Genomic DNA, 22,553 nt, shown 5'->3' on the forward strand with positions numbered 1-22,553 from the left:
AGTCAAGGACACTACATATTTTAAAATATATATATTTTTATTGATTTTAGAGTGGAAGGGAGAGAAAGAGAGAGGGAAGGAGAGGGAGATTGAGAGAGAAATATGAATGATGAGAGAGAATCATTGACTGGCTGCCTCCCACACGCCTCTTAATAGGGATTGAGCCTGAAACCTGGGCATATGCCCGACCAAGAATTAAACTGTGAGGGCACTTGGGCTGTTTCCAGATACTGGCTATTGTAAATAACACTGTAATGAACATAAGGGTGCATATCTTCTTTCGAATTAGGACACAACATAGGGATGACTTCAGCATATTTGTAGACTAGCAGAGAGGAGGCAGGGGAAAGGAGATGAGGGAAGATGATGCAAAGAGAAGTCCTGGAGGAAGTTGGAAAGGAGAGGCAAGAAGATACGCCAAAGGATTGGCCTTGTAAAGGAAGAGCAGCACTTCTTCCTTTGAGTCCAAAAGGAAGGAGTGAAAGAGAAGACTTTTTGAGAGACAAATCAAGTGTGTTGACAGATGGAGAGGGAAAGATTAATAAGTTCACATTCAACGGCTGCAATCTCATAAAATAGAGGGGAAGGACATTCTGCAGAGAGGAGGAAAATGGGGACAGGTGACATGGCTTGATGATTGTGGACAACTTTGAAGAGTTACCTTGAGCGATGTGACAGGGAATCATTAAAAGACAAAGGGTTGGGAGCATTTGAGAGCTTGTTCCCCACCATATGTTGTCGGTTTGGTTCAAATAAACTCTTATTTAAAAAAAAAATACAACCCTGACCAGCATGGCTCAGTTGGTTAGAACGTCATCCTATACACCAAAAGGTGGTGGGTTAGGTTCCCGGTCAGGGCACACACCCAGGTTGCAGGTTCAATCCCTGGTTAGGGTGTAAACTGACCGATATTTCTCTCACAAATCAGTGTTTCTCATTCTCTCTCTCCCTCCCTCCCTCCCTCCCTCCCTCCCTCCCTCTAAAGTAAATAAAAAAATACAAAGGGCCACTAAGAGTCCAGTCATGAGGTTAGTCATGGAATCTGGGTCTCAGTCAGCACGTTCTGGTGATTTTTTTTCTAGGCATACTCCCCTGCCAAGGAATGACACAAAAAGGGGGTGTGGGTGGGCAGGGACCAACAATCTGGTTTGGAAACTGACCAGCAGGTAGGTAGACAAGGGGACAGAATTGAGTAGTCTCTTCTAGGTAAGGAGTCACGACCAAAAGGGCTCTGGAGCTTGAGACTAGGAAGGTGAGAACGGGAGAGAGATCAGAGATGGATGGCTGTGGTCAAGGATGGCTGCTCTGAACCGAGGAAGCAGAGCCGTTTCCAGCTACAAACGTGTTCCCACGGGTGCACAGGAGACTGAGGAAAGGTAGAGTCAAAGGACATAGGAATCGAAGAGATTGGGAAATGTGAGGTTTTTAACTTAAATGGCATTTGACACAAATGTCATTATTGAAAGAAGCCCAGCATAGTGGACACAATCCTAGGCTGGGGGCTGGGGACCTGGGGTTCTGCTTGCAGTTCTGAGAACAAACTACGCTGCTGTGAGGAAGTCATTGCCCTTCTCTGGGGTTGAGCCAGACTTCTCAGGGACCTTCTGCTCTAAACGGAAAGGATTTTTAGGATAATGGCAAGGGACTGGCAGAAGAGGAAGAGCCCTCCCTAGACTGCTCGTCTCCCCCAACAAGGGCCCGGAACCTTTCTGCTGCGCTTTCTGCCCGGACGTGCGGAAGCGGAGACCGGAAGTCCCTCGCAGGGAGGTTCCGGGTTTCCTGGGGTACTACGATGGCGATGAGTTTCGAGTGGCCGTGGCAGTATCGCTTCCCGCCCTTCTTTACGTGAGGCTCAGCCCCCGCGAAGCCCCGCTGTGCCTCCCTGCCCTCCCCCGGCCCCGGGCTGAACCCCGACCCTGCACCTGGGGAGGGGGAGGAAGGACTCGGTCGCCACCACTCTCAGCCTCTCATTTTCTCCCCGAAACGCGCCTCCGGCGAGGGCTGCCTCGCGCCCTCTCACTCCCCGTCATTCTGCACCCCACCCCCTTCACCCGGCAGGTTGCAGCCGAACGTGGACACTCGGCAGAAGCAGCTGGCCGCGTGGTGCTCGCTGGTCCTGTCCTTCTGCCGCCTGCACAAACAGGCCAGCATGACGGTGATGGAAGCTCAGGAGAGCCCGCTCTTCAACAACGTGAAGCTACAGCGTATCCTCCCTCAGCCTCGTCCACAACCCCTACACCTGCATGTCCACACTTTCCCACATGCCCGGACTCCACAGACACACCCTTCACCCACAGTAGTCAGGTTCCTATCCACACTGGCGGTGGGAAAGAGCGAGTAGATGGAGCTGGCATCCATTTCACGCCCAAATCCAAATGCAGCAGCAAACCCGCTGGTCCCAGGCAGCGATGGGTTCCCAGCTGTCATTCAGGTCGTAGAGCCTCTGCCCCAAAGCCAAGTCCCCAGCTTTCCAACCTGAGCCCCTTGGACTCTGAGTTTCCTGTCCTGGTCATTGCCAGGCTCAAATTCAGGTACTACCTTTAGTAACTTTCTCTACCTGCTCCTATTCTCCCAGGAAGTAAGTGTCATTTGTTTTTGCTGCCTGATTCATGCCTAAAATATCTGTGCAGGAAGGAGAGCGGACAGAGGATGAGGAAACAGTACATTTCATTTTGTAAAGCTCTTCCTTTAAATTGGAATAGTTTGTCTTTATCTTCTTCCCCCCAGTGTCTTAAGAAATGCCAATTTATTAGTATATCCCATTGGGGAACGGCACATATGAGTATATGGGAGGGAGTGGTGGTGGGCAGGTGGTTCTCAGCATGCGACTGGCTCTGTGAATTTTTAGCCCCCCCCCCCCCCCCCCCCCCCCGTTTATTCCATTAATGTCAATCCCTTAACCTTAAACCAGGGAAGCTCCCCATGGAATCAATCCAGGTTGTATTAGAGGAACTGAGAAAGAAAGGTGGGTTCAATTCCTCGAATTTCTTATTTTTCCTCCTAGTTGTCTTTTCCTGAGGACAGATAAACATAAGACTTTTAATAACTTTTCTCTCTCCCCTTGCTTGCAGCCCAGAGTTCTCGGTTCAGTAGACAGCCTGATTCCCTAGGTCCCTCCCCCATTGGTATACAAATTAAAATCTCTTCCTCTGTGCCCCGAGACCCAAAGAGACATAGAAGGAGAACAGGAGAACGAGTGCCTTGCAGACAGCAGTAGTAAAACAGATTTTGAATTTCTCTTTCTGAAAGCTGAGTCTCTTCTACTCTGTTCTTCCTTGGTATTGCCTCTTTGTCCCTTCTTAGAGCTGATGCTTTCATAAGTATCTGTGTTGCAGGGAACCTGGAGTGGTTGGATAAGAACAAGTCTAGCTTCCTGATCATGTGGCGGAGGCCAGAAGAATGGGGGAAACTCATCTATCAGTGGGTGAGACTATTCTGCTGCAATGACAAATACTTGGCAAAGCAGATTTGTGTCTGTGCTCAGCAGATACCTGGTGTTCCCAGATCCAGACTGAGCGTAGTGGAAGGGGGCAGAAAGAGGAAGTCTAGGTCTTCCAGGCGAGATTCTGTCCGTGACTCAATGTCCATGGCTGCACAGAAGTCCCCTTTCTTTGCCTGTTGGATACCAGAGGCTACATGAGGCCATGTTTGGAGAATGCAGCACTGGGAACCACAAGTACTATTGTTGGCTGGAGCCTCTGGCCACAGGAGATAAATGGGGAAAGGAAGGGGGGAAAAAACACATGGGGCCGCTCCCCCACTGCACCCTTATGGGGCTGTCCACAATATGAATTCGACATTCTGAACCAATGTGGGTGTGGGGACAGACTCTGTCTCCCAAATTCCTAGCCACCACCAGCTCTAAACATTCCCAAGAGAGAAAGGAGGGTAAGAAGCATCAACAACCCAAATATAACAAATACATACCACCCATTCCTGAACAGGAAAACAACCAGAATGAGAGGTCAGTCCCCAGACACGTGAAGACCTGTGGTTTAGTGGTTCCAAATGTGTGTGTACACATATAAATATAGCACCTGTATGGCTTGTGGGTTTTAGCCACTTCTCTGCAGAGGTGACAACCCTGGTTTGAGACTGGGTACCATTCCTGGGTCAGAGAGGTGGAGCTGCCAGTTTACCTTCTCCCAAGAGTTTCCTGGTCCTTATTCAATCCCCATTTTCTGTATCCGTAGGTTTCCAGGAGTGGCCAAAACAACTCCGTGTTCACCCTGTATGAACTGACCAATGGGGAAGACACAGAGGATGAGGGTAATGCCTTTTTCTTCCCCGGGTTTTGCCATCTGAATCCTCTCTCCAGTCCTTGTTTAATTGACATTCAGATTTCCCACTTCTCTGCTTCTGAATTCTAAATACTACTTAGCCCATAGCCATTATTTTCATAAACCACCTGAATTCACATACAAAACACCCAAGTTTTGTTTGTGGGGGGTATGTGTATTTTTCTAGGAATAGGGTCCATATTATCAGATTTTCAAGAGCACCTGTGACCCATGAAAAGTTAAGAATTAAGGGTGTAGCCACCAAATGAGGAACCAGGGCAGGAGATTAAGCTTGAAATCTCATTCCTTGCTGACTCAGGCTTTCTTTCACCCTTTATTCTCATAGAGGGCTCAAGCTTTGTGGGCCTTAGCTGGAGGGATTGAGCCAAAACCTCAGCCCTTTTAAATACTTTGTTTTCCAGCCAGGTAACGATTTGCATAGTGTTTGATTTTACATAGCTCTTTTATTTCTGCCTTGATATTCTTTTTTTTTTTTTTTAAACATTAGTAATGCACTTTTCTAACATGTCTTTTTTTTTTTTTTTTAATATATTTTATTGATTTTCCACAGAGAGGAAGGGAGAAAGATAGAGAGTTAGAAACATCGATGAGAGAGAAACATCGACCAGCTGCCTCCTGCACACTCCCTACTGGGGATGTGCCCGCAACCCAGGTACATGCCCTTGACCGGAATCGAACCTGGGACCTTTCAGTCCGCAGGCTGACGCTCTATCCACTGAGCCAAACCGGTTTCGGCGTGCCTTCATATTCTGATCCCCAGGATCACCAAAAGCTCCCATCTTAGCTGGGGGAAAGGGGATGCTTCCCCTTTCTGCCAGGTCCTGACTGCCCCAACAGAGTTTATATAGCTCTTGGCTCTTTCCCCCTGCTCTGCAGGCCTCTGCTTGCTACTCTCACCATCACCTATGACTTCAGTGCTGCAGCCTTGCCCAGCTCACCGCTCAGGCTGGGCAAAGCTGGAGGCTTCCTCAGAAAGCAAATTTTCAGACTTAAGAGCTGGGCCCCCGCAGGGGATGATGTATGCAAGCCTGTCAGGGCTTGCCTCCTGCCTCACATCTCCCTGAAGTATAATGCCATATCTCCAGACACTCAGCTGGCCTTTGGCTCCCAGTCTTGTTCTTTTTATCTAGGAAAGGGCATATCTCTGTGCTGGACCTTAACAGTCTGCTGGCCAGATGTATGGCTATACTCCTTTGTGTTAGGACAGGTCCTCATGATGGGTACGGATGTGCAGCTAGGGTCAGTCAGGGACAGGGTCTTGACCTCCCTAGGCTTGATTGTCAAGGCCCCCTCTGGCTTGCAAGCAAATGGTGTCACTCTTGGGCCTCAGACATATTTGGGGTGTACGTGGGGGTTGAATCTGATAGAAGAATCAAGAGTGGGAAAATTAGCATGAATACTCATTTTATGCTGACTAAAGCTTTCTTCCACCCCTTACTTTTTTTTAATTAAAAAAATACTGATGTTAGAGCGAGAAACATTTATTTGTTGCTCTGCTTAGTTATGCATTCGTTAATTGCTTCTTGTATGTACCCTGACCGGAGATTGAAACCATAACCTTGGCATATCAAGATGATACCAGAGGTAGGGCTTGGGCATTCCACCCCTTACTCTTCAGGTGTACCCAGGAAGGATGGGTGGCAGCTGCCGCAGTATGGATGGCATATGTATATCCTGGCCTTGTAAAGTCTCATCTTCCAGCTAGACTGCTCTCCTCAGAGGCCTTGAACCCCAAGGAGCTGAGTGTCCCTGACTGCCCCTATCTCCCTGTCCAGAGTTCCACGGGCTGGATGAGGCAACCTTACTACGGGCTCTGCAGGCCCTTCAGCAGGAGCACAAAGCAGAGATCATCACTATCAGCGATGGCCGAGGCGTCAAGTTCTTCTAGCAAGACCTGTCTCCCTTTACGCCTTACCTCCTACCCTTCCAGGGCTTTCAAAAGGAGACAGACCCATTGTTCCCACAGACTGGATCTGTGACTCCACCAGACTCAAAGGGCTTCAGTCCACTTACCCCATGTGTCTGTCCCTGGGATAGGGTGAGGCTGAGGCAGAGAAGAGATGTGCTTCTCCTTGCCCACCTCCTCTTCTGTCCTAGATTGTCCCTGAGCCAGGGTCTGTAAACCCAGCACTTTACATGTGTTCACATATGTAACTACACACACACACTCATGCCTATACAAGCTTCTGTCTCTCCCCACTCCCACCCCTGTAGCTGCTGTTGCCTCCCCTCTCAGGCTGGTGCTGGATCCTTCCCATAGTGGAAGCCCTGGCTGCAGGCAGCCTTCCAGGCAATATGAAGATAGGAGGCCCAAGAAGCGGGAGGCGGGTAGGGAGAGGCGGGGCCGGACAGTGATTTATGATATTAAAAAAGCTCAACCCCACTGCCTGCCTCTGATGTTACTACTGAATGGGCATGGGGAGGGCTGTGAAGTGTTAACCCCTGAGCGAATCCCAGCTTAGAAGAGGGGAGAGAAGGCCTATGGCCTCTGTAAATGGAAAGGTCCTCCAGTGTTGGCGGGCTCCAGTGAGCCTGTGGTTTCACATCTGCGGGATGGGCTGTGTGGGGGAGTGCTGATGGAACACAGCCTGGGGACAGACTGCTTTCTGTGTCTGAACTGGAGTAACTTAATGGCTTCCTTTCCTCACCTCCCCTATGAAAGTCCTGAACTCCCCTGAAGCCCCTCCCTCTGTCCATCTGCTCCGGGTGAGGTAGTTGAGGCCAAGGAGAGCTGAGGGGGAGTAAACCGGACATGGACTTTGGTTTATTGGAAACTTTGGCAAACAGAAGGGGGAGGAAGGAGAGCCCACATAGCAAAAACAGCCACTCTAATCAGGGCCAAGCTGCGGTCAAGGTAGGGAGGTGGAGGGGTTGGGTGACCGGGTCCTGGGGTGCACACTCCCATCCCTATGCAGCTCGGAGGGATGGTGGCGTCGGAGAAAACCAGACCTTTCCATTGACCTCAGTATTGTCAGCCTAGTGCTACTCTGGACGACTAGGAGGGGTGGCGCTACCTTATCTGGGGCGTGCAGGCCTGTGGTAGCCACCCCCCCTTTCTAGGGCCTGGGAGCTGAGGTCACGTTTCCTCTCCCTATCCAGCGTCATGCCCCCCACTCCCCCACCAAACAGGTTTGCGCACTCTGAGTGCCGGAGGACACCCCACGGCCTCGCACCCAGCTCTCAGGAATGAGCCTGAAGGCGGGTGCGCGGGGCGGGGACGGGTAGGGGAGAGGGATATCGGCCGGGGGGCGGGGCGAAGGCTGGGGTGAAGGGCTGTGCACCAGAATCCACACCGCTGGCAGCTCGGAGGGGGCGGCCCTGGGGGGTAGGGGCGGGGCCGGGGGTGGGGCTCCGGTGCGGGCCAGCCGGGGGCTAGGGCCCCAGTAGCTCAGCGCGAGCGCTGCGCACCCAGGCAGTCCGCCCGGGCGGCCGCCTCTTCTCCAGCCGCCTGGCTTACCGCCCCGCGGCGCCCAGCCCTTCTTCATGCTGGCACCCCCGGCCCCAGAGACCGCGGTCCCCATGTCCCAGGCGGAGGCCGACCTGGCCCTGCGGCCCCCGCCCCCTCTCGCTGCCACGGGGCCGCCCCGCCTCGGGCCCCTTCCTCGCCGGGCGCGTCGCTTCTCCGGGAAAGCTGAGCCCCGGCCGCGTTCTTCGCGTCTCAGCCGCCGAAGCTCAGTCGACTTGGGGCTACTGAGCTCTTGGTCCCAGGCAACCTCTCCCGTTCCGGAGCCTCCCAATTCTCCGGACTCTGCTGGTCCCGACCCCGCAAGGAACCCACCGCCAAGCGCCGAAGAGCCCCCCGAGGGCACGTGGACTGGGGGAGCCCTGGTGAAGGCTGCAGACTCTGTGCGTCCGGAGCTCACGTGCGCCACTGGGAGCCCGGGGTCCCGGGAACCGCCAAGGGTCCCCGAAGCTGGGGCCCAGGAGCGGCGGCGGGAGCAAGAGGAAAAGGAGGACACAGAGACCCAGGCTGTGGCAACGTCCCCGGACGGCCGATACCTCAAGTTTGACATTGAGATTGGACGTGGTTCGTTCAAGACGGTGTATCGAGGGCTAGACACGGACACCACGGTGGAGGTGGCCTGGTGTGAGCTGCAGGTGCGGCTAGGTGGCACCTCGGGATGGCACCCTTTGGAGGTTTGGGGTTGGGAGACCCACAAGGGAGGGAGGGATTTTTTCCAGTCAAATGACCAGACACCCCTACTCCCACTTGCTCTGATGATCCATGGATCTGGCTGATTCTGGGCTGCAGAAAGAGAAACTGAGGCAGGTGGTGTAAGTGGCTCCCCTGAAGGATTGGATATTTTCACTTGAAAGTCCCCATACTCAACCCTGAGAGGTGGAAAGTAGGGTGGGAAATTGGGTAGAGAACCATTTGAGGTATGAGAAGGTGGCTGGCCTCACTACTTTGCTGAAGTGGTCCCTCCCTCCCCCTAAGTCCTGAGACCCTCAGCGTGACCCTGGTCCTCCTATCCCCTCTACCTGCATCTGTATAGGAAGTTGGGATGATGGATGCCAGAAGGTGGGGCAGGGTCCTCTCCACTTCCAGAAGATTTCAGCTGTTGTGGCAGGATGGGGCCTTCCCAGGCCCCTTCTGGACTTCACAGTTGGGGTAGGGAGAGACAAGCTCAGCTCTGGTCCGAATCCAGTCCTCTCCTCATCCCTTTGCCTACCTGGGCTCTCCTTCCCAGACCCAAAGGCGCTGAGCCTCACGGGCTTTAAGTTTGGGCCAGCAGCTGCAGATTCAGACTGGGGAACAGAGCCTGGGGGAAGGGTCCTCCCCGGAGCCCTGGCACTGGGTTGGCCCCTTGCTCCTGCCAGTGCCGCGCCCCAGGCTCTAGGCCAGGCTAGTAGAGGCGGCCAAACTGGGCTGGGGTGGGGGTGAAGGAGGGAGATGGGACAGCCATGGGATAGGGAGCCATCTCCCGGAACCTGGTCCTTGATCCTTACTTTCTTTCACTGTACCTCCTTCTGCAGCTCTCCCACCTCCTGTCTGGTTCTAGCAGTTGGCAGTTTCTGGAGCTAACCCCCTTGCTGGCCCCAATTCCCTGCCTGCCCGTCTGCCTGCCTGCTGCCCGCCTGCTGCCAGCCCCTGGGCGCCCCCTCCCGCCCCATGGCCTGCCCGGGCAGCCACAAAGGCGCTATTGAGCTCAGGGTTCCTGGACTGGGCTGCATAAAGTCGCTTGTGTCCAGCAGGGGGTCCAGGGGGCGGCCCCAGGCCCAGGATGGGCGTGTCCTCGGGGCAGCTTGAGGGGGTGGACCTGGAATTCGGGGTCTGCAGCCGGTTAGGCCAGCGATTCCACTTCCCACGGATCCCCCCGACCCAGCTCCATTCCAAGCTTCAACCTTCCCCTTCCTCCCCGGCCCCGCCCCCGTGTCCCACCCCACCCCCTCTCTGTGGGGGTCCCGGGCCAGATTTGACCTTGTCTCCCATCCCCTACCCCACAGACTCGGAAACTGTCTCGAGCAGAGCGGCAGCGATTCTCCGAGGAGGTGGAGATGCTCAAGGGGCTACAGCACCCCAACATCGTCCGCTTCTATGACTCATGGAAGTCAGTGCTGAGGGGCCAGGTTTGCATCGTGCTGGTCACTGAACTCATGACGTCCGGCACGCTCAAGACGTGAGCTCTGTGGCCTGGTGGTAGTGGTTGGTGGGAGGGCTGGTGGTGGGCGGTCCCATTGCTTCTGGAACTTCTCCCAGGCTCCTCAAACTCTACATCCAGTCCAGCACCAGGCTCACTATCTCTCACCCACCCCTCCTTTGTTTCTGCCGTGGTGAATGGCAAGGTCCACTCAGCACTACCGCCAAAGCGTGGGTGCCTCCACAGATGCCTCTTCTCTGACCACCCTGTGCATCACCTTCCCCCATCAGTCTGTCTTCAAGGTTTTCCTCCTGCCTCCCCACTTGGCTTTCACTGCCCCATCTACACTCCCACCTCACAGCCACTGACCTCACTGGTCTGGAGACCTGCAGTCCCCTCAAAGGGCCTTCCCCCACTCTGCCCCTCTCCTGTCCACTCTGCCGCTCTCTTCCCCAAGCTATCCTATCTTCCTGCAGTCTGGGGTTCTCTCTCCATTGCAAATCTGACCTTATCACTCCCATTCTTAAAAACCCGTCAAGGTCTCCCACAGCCCTCAGGATAAAGTCCACAATTCATAACCTGCTCACAGTCCTTAGGATCCAGCCCCATCTTCAGCCTAAATTCCGGACACACCAAATTCCCAGCACCTCCTCCCACCCTGCTCTGTGGCTTGCTGTCTCCGTGCCTTTGAGCAGTGTCCCCTCTGCCTGGAAAGTCTCCATCCCTTCCCCTTTTCACCCTTGAACTCCTACTCATCCTTCAGATGCAACACAGTTATTTCCTTCTATGGAGCCCTCCCCCTGCAGCAGCAGTTAGTCATCCCTTCCTGTGCTTCCACAGCACCTTGGCCTCAGCCCTATAACCTCATGTCTACTTACCACACCTCCCGGCTCAGTTTCTCCCTGGCTCCCTGTGCAGACCTGGGCTAGGAGAATGCTGGCAGAAGATGCATAGACAGTGGTGCGGGTAGGGCTGGGAGAGCTTCCCAGTGAGGGCTCCCTCCCCCACCACAACCCTGGCTGTGCGCCCTGCGCAGATACCTGAGGCGGTTCCGTGAGATGAAGCCCCGAGTCCTGCAGCGCTGGAGCCGCCAAATCCTGCGGGGGCTTCACTTCCTACACTCCCGAGTACCCCCTATCCTGCACCGAGATCTCAAGTGTGACAATGTCTTTATCACTGGCCCTACGGGCTCTGTCAAGATCGGGGACCTGGGCCTGGCCACACTCAAGCGTGCCTCTTTTGCCAAGAGTGTCATTGGTGAGTCCCTCCAGGAGTCCTTGTCATTCCTCCCTGCCCCACGTCAGAAGAGAGCCTGGGGTCTCCCTTTCCCCCAGCTGGGTCCTTCAAGCTTCACAGAGTAAGAAAACCCTGGGGGAAACGGGGAGACCTGTGGCATCCCCTCTCCAGCTGCCCGGCAGCGGTGGGGAAGGGTTGCAGTTTGTGCTCCAGAACTGGAGAGCTGCCTGGCCTGTGCACATCCAAGGGGAGCGACAAAGCCAGAAAGGAGGCTCTGCAGCCCGATGCCTGCTGTGAATCCTACAGGGACCCCGGAGTTCATGGCCCCGGAGATGTACGAGGAAAAGTACGATGAGGCTGTGGACGTGTACGCGTTTGGCATGTGCATGCTGGAGATGGCTACCTCTGAGTACCCCTACTCCGAGTGCCAGAATGCCGCGCAAATCTACCGCAAGGTCACCTCGGTGAGAGAAGGGGTGGGGGGAATTCCAGGGCCCCTCCCATTTTCCTGTCTCAACCAGCCCCTGGCCAGTGCCCTTTCCCTTAATGAAAACAGGCTGGACACAAAGATGCCCCGGTTTACACGGAAGGACAGTGGATGCACACGCCCCCCCTTCAGTACAAGCTATTTAGAATAACGATGTGTGTGTAGCACTCCCCAGAGTTTACAAAGGATTCCATTTCCAATCTCTCATCGGATCCTCCCAGCTGCAGGGCTAATATTCTGCCCGCTCTTTTACAAATGAAAAGCCGGCTGAGGCAGACTTGTTTAAGGTCACATTATCGATACATGCGGGGATTGGGATTCGAAATCAAATCTCCCTGCAGCAGTCTCTGTGCTTTTGCGACTGCAAGTTGCTCTCTTGGGCATGTGTGGGTGGAGTGTGTGGAGGGGGCACGTGTCAAACCGAGAACTGGGGCGTAGAGAGCCTGAGACTAATGTAACCCCTTCTTCAGGGCACAAAGCCTAACAGCTTCTACAAGGTGAAGATGCCCGAGGTGAAGGAGATCATTGAAGGCTGCATTCGAACAGATAAGAATGAGAGGTGGGGTGGGGTGCAGGGGCAGGCGGCTGCGGTGGTGGGAGGCGGGGTTGGGGTGGGGGTGGTGGTGGTGGTGGTGGTGGGGGCCCGGCTCACTGCTGCTGCGCCCTCTCAGGTTCACCATCCAGGACCTACTGGCTCACGCCTTCTTTCGAGAGGAGCGTGGTGTGCACGTGGAGCTGGCAGAGGAGGATGACGGTGAGAAGCCTGACCTCAAGCTCTGGCTGCGCATGGAGGATGCGCGGCGCGGAGGGCGCCCACGGGACAATCAGGCCATCGAGTTCCTGTTCCAGCTGGGTCGGGACGCTGCTGAGGAGGTGGCGCAGGAGATGGTGAGTGGAGGACAGACTGCCTTGCAGTGGGGATGCGAGGGAAGCCGGGGTGGTGGGAAAGGGCCCAACCACTCTTCTAGGCATCCCCTGCCAGTGTCTTCCTGCCCCGTCCTTCTTAACACACACACACACACACACACACACACACACACACACACACTCCTGTGTTGAAGATTTTATTTTCCAGATCAGACCCTGAGTCCTCCAACCTCCCTACTTTACTTCAACTTTCCTGCTGAGTCAGTGTTTCTGGAATGCTTTTCTGCTCAATTTATCGATCTATTTATTTTTTCCTATCCCTCCCTTCATATTTTCCCCATCTCTTGTTTTTAGGTTTCTTTATTTCTCTTTCTTCCTCCATGCTCAGAACTGTCAATTTCAGGAAGCCTATCCCTCTAGATTCAAAATTAAGTGCTGCTTTCCACGTCCACAGGTCCTCAGTTACAGGACCCACGATCACAGGTCTTGTTTTCCACCAGGGTACATTTCTCTTTTCCTCTACTAGACCGTAAGCTCCTTGAGGGCAGGGACTGTGTTGATTTGGTTTTTCTGTCCCTGAAGTGCTTGACACATGGTAGGCACTCATTAATAGCCCACATGTGTACACAGCCTGGAGCACTTTCACATGCACTTGATCATTGTTACAGCCCTGACATGGAATGATTTTATCCTGATTTATTGATGAGGAAATGAAAGCTCGGAGAGGTTGAATAACTTGTCCAAGGTGCCAAGTAAGTGGCAAAGCTGGATCTAAACTCAGGTTGTTCAGCCTTTCAGTCAGACCCTGCCCGACCTCCTTTATGTGCCCAGCAAAGCTTGTTGAAATGAAAAAGAGATGATGAACAGAAACTGGGAGACCAGGAGAGGTATACATGGGAGGTAGAAGATGTGGGGGAAGGAGATTGGGGGGCTGGTTTAGGAAGGCCTCAGGGGGACAGGGGAGAATATAAGATTCTCAATAGAAAAATGGAAGTTGAAAGGATGGGGCTCATCCATGTGGGTCTGGGTCAGGAACCCGAGAAAGTGTTTGAAATGTGGCATAAGAACAGGTCTTCATAGCACTGACCTGAGCTCAAATCCTGACCCATTACTTATAGGAGTTCTTGACCTTGACACTACAGACATCTTGTTTTGGGGACTGTCTCGTGCATTGTTGGATGTTGAGAAGAATCCCTGGCTTCTACTTACTAGATGCCAGTAGCACCTTCCCCCTACCCCCCAGTTATGACAACTATAAAGTCTTCAAATATTTTTAAAAAATATTCTTATTGATTTCAGAGAGGAAGGGAGTGAGGGAGAGAGAAACATCAATGATGAGAGAGAATCATTGATCATCTGCCTCCTGAACGCCTCTGACTGGGCATGTGCCCTGAATGGGAATCGAACCGTGAATGATTTTAGGTTGATGATGCTCAGCCACTGAGCCAGCCGGCCTGGCAAGTCTCCAAATAGTGCCAGTAACTCCCCCCCAACAAGAGCAACTGACTGACTGTATGACCATGAACTGGTCACTTGTTTCTAAAAATGGGGTTGATAAGACCTATCTCAGGAGGTTATTAGGAGGATTTAACCTTGATAATATAAGGAGCTGCCAGTTAATAGATGTAGTCAGTAATCAGTGAATGTTGGTCCCCTTATTCCCATATCCTGGAGGCCACAAGAAAGTGTTCTGATGGATCTTTGAGGGGGGTCCCAAACTGTGTTCCTCACCCTTCCTATCCAGGTGGCCCTGGGCTTAGTCTGTGAAGCTGATTACCAGCCAGTGGCCCGTGCAGTACGTGAACGGGTGGCTGCTATCCAGCGAAAGCGTGAGAAGCTGCGCAAAGCTAGGGAGCTGGAGGCCCTCGCCCCTGAGCCAGAACCCCCGCCAGCAACCATCCCCATGACTCCTGGTCTCCCCAGTTCCTTCCCCGCTGAGCCTGAGGAGCCAGAGGCGGACCAACACCAGCCATTCCTCTTCCGCCATGCCAGCTACTCATCTACCACCTGTAAGTCACCTCTGATCTTAGGACCTAGGTCCCAGACCCTTGGCCTCTGCCTCCCACCCAGAAGTTCATCCCAGCAGCACTGTCACTTACCCTGCCTTCCACATCTAGACCTGGAGCTCCTTCTGGACAACTCCAGGCCCCTCCTTGTCAGGCAAGCCCCCTCCTCTGCCACCACTCTCCTTTATTTCCCCTTTTTTGATCCCCTCCCCCACCAGCTGATTGCGAGACTGATGGCTACCTCAGCTCCTCCGGCTTCCTGGATGCCTCAGACCCTGCCCTTCAGCCCCCTAGGGGGGTGCCATCCAGCCCCGCTGAGTCCCATCTCTGCCTGCCCTCGGTGAGAGGGGGTCACTTGGGGGGCTCCCAACCATTCCAAGCCTATGACCTATTTCCCTCCTTGTGAAATCCAACCCTATAACCTCGCCCCATGGCCCTGGAAATATTACTTTTGTCCTCATCATCCTTAATTTCGTCTCCCTAGAACCTCATCCTTGAAACCATCTCCCTGGATCCCAACAGTGATCTTTCTCTGATCTCAATAACCCATATCCTATTTCAGACTTTTGCCCTATCTATTCCCCGTTCTGGCCCTGGCAGTGACTTTTCCCCTGGAGACAGGTAAGTTTTGGTATGAGTTGGGGTGCTAGGGTGAGACATATGGAGCTCTGGGGTCCCAGCGTCTACTCTGACACGCCTTCTGTCTCCTTCCCTTTGTAGCTATGCCTCAGATGCAGCATCAGGCCTTAGCGACATGGGTGAAGGGATGGGACGGATGAGGAGACCCCTAGGGAGAAATCTCCGGCGAAGACCCCGATCCCGGCTTCGGGTCACTAGTGTAAGGAAGGCGTAGGAGATGGGGAACAACCTTTTGGGCCAAGAGGGAACTTTCAGGAAGATGGGGGAGGTTAGCCAGAAAAGGGGAGTAGCAGTGTGTGACTGGTACCCAACTGGCAGCCAGTTTCTAATACCAGATTTTGGGAGCAGGGTCTGCTTCTCTTCAATTCCAATCCTGCCGCATCACTTGGTTGGAGTGGGATGGGCATCTGTGATACGGACAGAGGGCTTGACCTCCTCCCTTCTGCTGAATTTAAATCTGAAGGTCTCAGACCAGAATGACAGAGTGGTTGAGTGCCAGCTACAGACACACAACAGCAAGATGGTGACCTTCCGATTTGATCTGGATGGGGACAGCCCAGAAGAGATTGCAGCTGCCATGGTGAGGGGGAGCAAGATGAGGACTGAGCTTTGGGTTTGGGACAACAGTCTTCCTCCTGATCTTCCCTGGCGCTGAACTTCCCCTCCTTCCCCTCCAACAGCAAAAGTGTTTTTAAAGCACTTGGAGGCACTCAGCATAGTGTCACTGAAGACATCTTGTTTTGGGAGAGATTTGTTTATCTAGTGAGGTTTGGATCCTCAGCTGGAGCAATTTGAGACTCACATAGAGTATACCCAAGAGCTGCAGTGAAGTACATGCCAGACATGTGATACTGTGGCTGTAAGTAAAGGATGGGCTGTGGGCAGGAAGGGGAAGAAGTAGGACTTATGCAAGCTCTGACAGATGCGTAAGAATAGCAGTGAAGGGTGGAAAAGGCATGTCTAGTTGGGGTACAGCATAAGCAAAGGCATAGAAATAGATAGTGACTTAGAATATGGCATTGGGAGGGCTTCTTGAGGAGACACTAGAATTAAGGGTTCCAGTAGCCCTTCTGAAAGTGAGATTGGGCATGTAGAGTGGGCCTGGATTATAGGTGGTTCTGAGAGTTAGAGTGTAACATGGTGAGACTAGGTTTTAAGAAGACCAATCTGCCATGGGACATGGGAGCAGGTTGGGGGTAGGGAATCTAGTTGGCAGATGGATACAAGGAGCCAGGTGTGGACTGGAAAGAATAGATTATATGGGAGGGAGGAGGGGTTTCAGGAAAATGACTCTGTAATACAGTAATTTATTGACATAGTACAATACACATAGTAGATGCTGAATAAATATTTGCTGAGTTGATATGGGAGAGGGGATATCAAGGGTGACTTGTAGCTTGGAGGGACTATTGGAAGTAGACCATCAAAGGAGAGGGAAAGTTGGAAATGAAAGTGGGCTTTTTTAGGGGTCATGATGAATTGAATAACGGACAGGCAACATAAGATTCTCCATAGAAGCAGGATATAGGTCAGGCAGGGCTAGAGAGAGAGGTGGACTCAGGAGTCGTCAGTATAGAACTGAGTGAATGGAGATGGGCCTGCAAAACCAGAGGCATAGAAGATCTGAAAGTGTGTCTCCATGGGTACCCCCAGTTCTAGAATGGGAGATAGGATAGGTCATCAAAAGACACCGTGATGGAACCTGAAAAGTAGGAGGAGCCCAGAAAGATTAGTAAAAACTGAGCGAGGAGTTTCAAGGAGGTGGCATAGGGTGAAGTCTAAGGCAAGATCACACTGGCATTTGTCAGGAGAAGGTCTTTGTGGGAAACCAGTTTCGGTGGAGTAAGGGTGGTTGGTGGCTGTCAGCCTCTGGGGTGAAAGAGGAAAGGAAATGGGAGAAACGACAGGCTTCCAGCACTCTCTCCTAAAAAGCTTATCCTCTATCATGTCATTCACTTTGTGTCCAGGACACAGACAAAATATCACTTGACATGCAAGCTTACCACCTCCCATCAAGCTACTTGACCCTTCCAGGATCTTTCCTCCAGTCACCCTGGTTTCTAAATAGTCCTCTGAAGAGGCTGGCTGCTTTCCTGCTTTTGCCTTGATCTGCTCAGGCGTTTCTCATCTCTTGCCTGAGAAACTTCTCTACTGGGCTTTCAAGCCCACTCAGATCCACACTGCCATGGAGACCCCACCCCCTGCACCCAGCACCCATTGCTCTCTCTTCTCTCCTTACCAGGCCACCCTCTACTTCTCTGCAGCAGAATTCTCTTGAGATTAAATCCAATATTCTGGAACATGGTCTTTAAAATTCACAGCACTTTCAGCTGTGCTTACGTCTCCACTATTTTGTGAATGTGCCATGCCGCTTCATGCCTCAGAGCTATTACTCATGCTGTTCTCTCTGCCTACACTGCCCCTCTCTTCCTGATGAGCAGCATGGAACAGAGGAAAGGGTGGGATTTCACACAGGACCCAAGTTCAAGTGTCACTGTAATTTACTAAAAACTTGGGCAAGTTTCATAACCTTTCTGTACTTCAGTTGCTCATCAATAAAATGTAGGTGATAACACCTATTTTGCAAAAATGTTCTATGAAATGTGATATAATACATATGAAAAGGGAAATGATATAATATGATATAATACAGGAGAAGTATCTACACATGGTAGGCCTTCAGTAAAGGGCTTTTTTTATTCATCCTTCAAGGTTCAGCTCTGTGACGCCATCCCAACTCCCCCAGCTCCTCTTGGGGTAGAGTGACCTGCTCTCTCTCTTTGGAGTAGCATTTTTAAAAATTGTGGTTAAAAAACACATAACATAAAGTTTGTCCTCTTAACCCTTTTTAAGTATACAGTTCATGAGTGTTAGGTGCATTCACATTGTTTTGAAAACAGATCTCCAGAACTGTTTCATCTTGAAAATCTGAAACTCTGTACCCATTAAACAACAACTCTCCCTTTCCCCCACCTGGAATAGCATTTTTATCTATCCCTCGGTCATATATGCCTCACCTACCACGGGCTGACTTACAATATATTGAGTTCTGTGTATGTGTCTCTCCCACTAGATTTTGGCCTTCTTCAGGACCAGGACCTTGTTTTATGCTTCTCTGTATTCCTCACAGTACCTAGCACAATGCCTGACACATAGTATGTGCTCACTAAGCGTTTTTGGAATTGAATGATATATTTACCATTTATTGCCTTATTTTTACTTGTGTGCGCACGCATGTGTGGGATACTTTATAAGTCCTATGAGAGTAGGAGTTGTGTCCAAAAGCATGTGAGGCAACAGTGGAAAGAACTCAGGTTTTGGGTTTGGACAGATCTGGTGCAAATCCAGTGAATTTGGGCAGACTGAACTTAATCTCTTTGAGCATTGGTTATCTTAACTCTATAATGGGGGTGTTAATAAAGATCCCAGAAAGCTGTTGTTGGTGTTACATGTGATAAGATATATAAAGTCTCTGGTATATACATGCATCCTATGAACGTTAGCTATTTTCCTCTATACCTTAAGCGGTTCTCAACCTGTGGGTCGCGACCCCTGAAAATACATCCTGCATATCAGATATTTACATTACGATTCATAACAGTAGCAAAATTACAGTTACAAAGTAGCAACGAAAATAATTTTATGGTTGAGGGTCACCACAACATGAGGAACTGTATTAAAGGGTCGCGGCATTAGGAAGGTTGAGAACCACTGGGAGGATAGTAGCTAACATCACACAGTGCTTGACACACAGTAGATATTTATTAAATACTTGTTTTAGGTTGGTGGTTGGCAGAAGTGGTAGGGTGAAAGGCTGCCTTTTACAGATCAGGGCAGGGGGAGAGAGAGGAGTGGGATAACTGAACCCTCCCTCCCCTTCCTGCTGACCTTTGCCAGGTATATAATGAGTTCATTCTGCCTTCGGAGCGAGCTGGATTCTTGAGCAGGATTCGGGAGATTATTCATCGAGTGGAGACCCTGTTGAAGAGAGATACTGGCCCTGTGGAGGCTGCTGAAGATCCCCTTGGCCCTCAGGTCAGACTCCTTGGACACCTCCAGGGGGAAACTGATTCTCTGCTCAAGGCTTCATTACTCTCTGCCTCACTAGTGGCCTTGGATCTAACTCCTCTTCATCTCTGGAAACCTAAAACAGTGGCTTTTAGCCTCCGATGAAAGCTTTGTTCTAGAAAAATGTGTTTAATGCATACTTTTCTTTTAACTTATTATTTTGAAATAATTTCAGACTTACAGAAAGAAGTTGCAAGAATTGTACAAAGAACTAGATACTCTTAGCCTAGATTTGCTCATTGTTTTTGCCACGTTAGCTTTTTCTTTCCCCTTCTATATGTGTACATATTTTTTTCTGAATCACTTAAGTTGTAGACATCATGCCCTTTACTTCTAAATATTTAAGCAAATACATTTCTGAATTCCTGAAATCCATCTATGGACTCCTAGAGGTCCATGAGTCCTGGCCTAAGAACCCCCGTCTGCAACCAAGACTAGGCTCTTCCCCACTGTGACTGTGGGCCCCCTTCTCTCCCTCAGGAGGAGCCTGCACCATTGCCTGTTCTCCCAGGCCCCCTCCCCAACCCATCCAGCGGTATGTACCGAGTTCTCCCTACTCTCCCCAAACCTTGGGTTGCTCCTGGGAAAGGCGCAGGGAATGGAGGACTGGAATCTCAACACACTCTCCTCCCTAGCAGAGTTCCAGAGTGGTACCTCCCTGGAGCATAGCAGCTGGGCAGCCTTCTCCACTTCCCCATCTTCTTCTGGAACCCCCTTGTCTCCTGGAAACCCATTTTCTCCTGGAACCCCTGTTTTCCCAAGTCCCATCTTCCCCATCACTTCTCCCCCATATCATCCCAGCCCCTCCCCATTTTCTCCAATTTCTCCCCAGGTTTCAAATCTCTCTCCACACCCCCCCAGCTCTCCACTTCCATTCTCCCCCAGTGCATCCCAGTTTCCAATCCCAGCCTCTCAGTTTCCACAGAGTCCTCTCCTCCCCAGTTCTCCACCTGCCTTCTCTCCCAGTTGTTCCCAGGCCACTCTTGTGCCTCATTCCTTTCCTCCATGCTCCTCCTCCTCCCCTCTCCCCTCCACAACAGCCCCTCTTCTCTCTCTGGCTAGTGCCTTCTCACTGGCTGTGATGACTGTGGCCCAGTCCCTACTGTCCCCCTCGCCAGGGCTCCTTTCCCAGTCTCCTCCAGCTCCTCCTGGTCCCTTATCAAGCCTACCCTCTCCCCCTCCCCTTGATCCCTGTGGCCAGGAGAGGCCTTCACCTTTGACAGCTGAGTTGGAGAGTGAGGTGAGTAGGAAACCAGGGGGGATGTTTAAGGGGGCTCAATTCCGGAGAATTTCTCTCCTCATGGACCACACTTTGTAGGCCTCCCCAAATCCTGCTCGGCCACTCCTGGGTGAAGCCAGACTGGCACCCATCTCTGAAGGTGAGGCCTCTGACCACTGATCTTCCCCTGCCCGTTATCCTCAGTCCGTTTTATATTCCGCCACTGATTTCTCTCCCTCCTTCCATGACTCCTTCCTGTCTCTCCACAGAGGGAAAGCCCCAGCTTGTTGGGCGTTTCCAAGTGACTTCATCCAAAGAACCAGCTGAGCCTCTTTCCCTGCAACCAACATCCCCAACTCTCTCTGATTCCCTGAAGCCTCCAACCCCTCAGCTGACCTCAGAAAGCTCAGACACAGAGGATAGTACTGGAGACGAGCCAGAGGCCAGGGAGGCTCTGGCCGAGAGTGACCGTGCAGCCGAGGGCTTGGGAGCTGGAGTGGAGGAGGAAAGGGACAGTGGGAAGGAATCCCAAGTGGGGGACAGCTCCCCACTCCTGAGCCATCCCAGCCCAGTGTGGATAAACTACTCCTATAGCAGCCTGTGTCTGAGCAGTGAGGAATCAGAGAGCAGCGGGGAGGATGAGGAATTCTGGGCTGAGCTGCAGAGTCTTCGGCAGAAGTGAGTCTGGGGAGGATGGAGGACAAGAAGTCGACTTGGGAGAGCAAAATGTGTGGCTAGCTCCCTCATGCTCCTGGTGCATCCTCAGGCACTTGTCAGAGGTGGAGGCCCTACAGACACTACAGAAAAAGGAAATTGAGGACTTGTACAGCAGGCTTGGGAAGCAGCCCCCACCGGGTATCGTGGCCCCTGCTGCTATGCTGTCCAGCCGCCAGCGCCGCCTCTCCAAGGGTAGCTTCCCCACTTCCCGACGCAACAGCCTGCAGCGTTCCGAGCCCCCAGGCCCTGGTGAGACTGCAGTTGCCAGGTTCCATCTTCCCAGTCCTCTTCCCTAGTGATGCAGCTTTCTTTCAGGCCCTGGGGGTCTGCCCTTGGTTTGGGGGGACTAGCCCCCTTCTCCCCGTGGCCCCTTCCCTCACTTAGTGCTCTCCCTCCCCATCCTACACCCAGGCATCATACGAAGGAACTCCCTGAGTGGCAGCAGCACCGGCTCCCAGGAGCAGCGGGCAAGCAAGGGGGTGACATTCGCCGGGGATGTTGGCAGGATGGTGAGGGCGGGCCCAAGGGAGGGAGAGTCCAGGGAATGGTATCTGGCTGTAGCTTCATTCTCCACCCACCCTGGAGGTTTCTTCAGTGCTTTTTCTTTTCCCTGCAGTGAATTCAGAATAGAAGCCATGCGTCTCCCCCACACCAGGACCCACCATGGAGCTTGTGCTCTCAGAATCTGCTAATCAGTACAACTCTGCAAGGAAGACCTCAGCACTGAGGGAGTAGAAGGACAAAAGGGCATGGAGAGTGCTGTTCCATTATAGGGAAAAGCCAAGCATATGAGAACTATTTGCTGTGTGTAGAAAGTATAAATTCTGCAGCCTGCTACCTCCCCAGCCAAGAGCCAACCACTAAGCAATCCCACCCAAACGCAGATGCTTTCACAGGGCACACTCCCAGCTGGGCAAATGGACACCGGAATTATCAGCCAATAAAAATGCTGGAAACTCAGACTCCAAATTTGTATCCGTCAGGCCTTGAGAACTGGGGGCAAAGGCTTATGGGGTTGGGAAGGGGAGGACTTAGAAGGGAATCTCCTCTCACAATAGGAGGCAGGGCTAGAAGCTGCCCAGCCTTCTGGCTTCCTGCCAGCAGTTCATGAGGAAACTGCAAAGTCAGTGATCCTCCTCACCATCTCGATCCCACCTTAGGCCTGCACAGGCAGGCCCCAATGGAAGTTAAAAAAATAAAAATGAAAGCTGTCCCTTATCCTTCATCTACCTTTCTCTCTAGGGTGGGAAAGGCAATAAAGTTGGAGGGTGTTGTAGGGTGAAGGACAGAGTGACCTTTTCTTCCCCCAAGATGTGGTTCAGTCTCAAACAGCCCAGTGACCCACCATGAGCTCTCCCTTAAATCAGGTGGAAAGATCTCACGGAAAAAGTAATTCTAGTTAAACATTTACGGCTCCCTGGGGCAATGCCA

The 22,553-nt window shown here is 52.2% G+C and overlaps 2 protein-coding genes across 8 annotated transcripts; both read left to right on the forward strand.

The window, feature by feature from the left end:
* The first annotated feature begins 1,744 nt into the window (after nucleotides 1–1,744).
* Nucleotides 1,745–6,684, forward strand: VPS25 (vacuolar protein sorting 25 homolog). The gene is made up of 6 exons (XM_070394243.1): nucleotides 1,745–1,845; nucleotides 2,059–2,204; nucleotides 2,912–2,965; nucleotides 3,336–3,424; nucleotides 4,194–4,269; nucleotides 6,077–6,684. Exons 1-6 carry the CDS (start codon nucleotides 1,793–1,795, stop codon nucleotides 6,187–6,189), a joined length of 531 nt encoding a protein of 176 aa, XP_070250344.1. The 5' UTR covers nucleotides 1,745–1,792; the 3' UTR covers nucleotides 6,190–6,684.
* Nucleotides 6,685–7,700: 1,016 nt separating this feature from the next.
* On the forward strand, nucleotides 7,701–22,082 carry WNK4 (WNK lysine deficient protein kinase 4). 7 transcript variants are annotated; one of them, XM_070392939.1, is made up of 19 exons: nucleotides 7,701–8,399; nucleotides 9,750–9,922; nucleotides 10,920–11,140; nucleotides 11,426–11,583; nucleotides 12,077–12,165; nucleotides 12,278–12,494; nucleotides 14,218–14,482; nucleotides 14,698–14,819; nucleotides 15,042–15,100; nucleotides 15,200–15,317; nucleotides 15,582–15,698; nucleotides 19,016–19,153; nucleotides 19,667–19,721; nucleotides 19,822–20,426; nucleotides 20,505–20,565; nucleotides 20,675–21,083; nucleotides 21,172–21,314; nucleotides 21,534–21,589; nucleotides 21,739–22,082. In XM_070392939.1, exons 1-19 carry the CDS (start codon nucleotides 7,785–7,787, stop codon nucleotides 21,739–21,741), a joined length of 3,624 nt encoding a protein of 1,207 aa, XP_070249040.1. In that variant the 5' UTR covers nucleotides 7,701–7,784; the 3' UTR covers nucleotides 21,742–22,082. The 7 variants fall into 7 exon arrangements, with proteins under 7 accessions (XP_070249040.1, XP_070249038.1, XP_070249041.1 ...); XM_070392937.1 differs by having other exon boundaries at nucleotides 7,702–8,399; nucleotides 21,534–21,631; XM_070392936.1 differs by having other exon boundaries at nucleotides 7,703–8,399; nucleotides 21,172–21,371.
* Nucleotides 22,083–22,553: the final 471 nt, after the last annotated feature.

This window comes from Myotis yumanensis, unplaced genomic scaffold (genome assembly GCF_028538775.1).
Source record: "Myotis yumanensis isolate MYYU_CA2020_CCGP unplaced genomic scaffold, mMyoYum1.0.hap1 SCAF_16, whole genome shotgun sequence".
NCBI lineage: Eukaryota > Metazoa > Chordata > Mammalia > Chiroptera > Vespertilionidae > Myotis > Myotis yumanensis.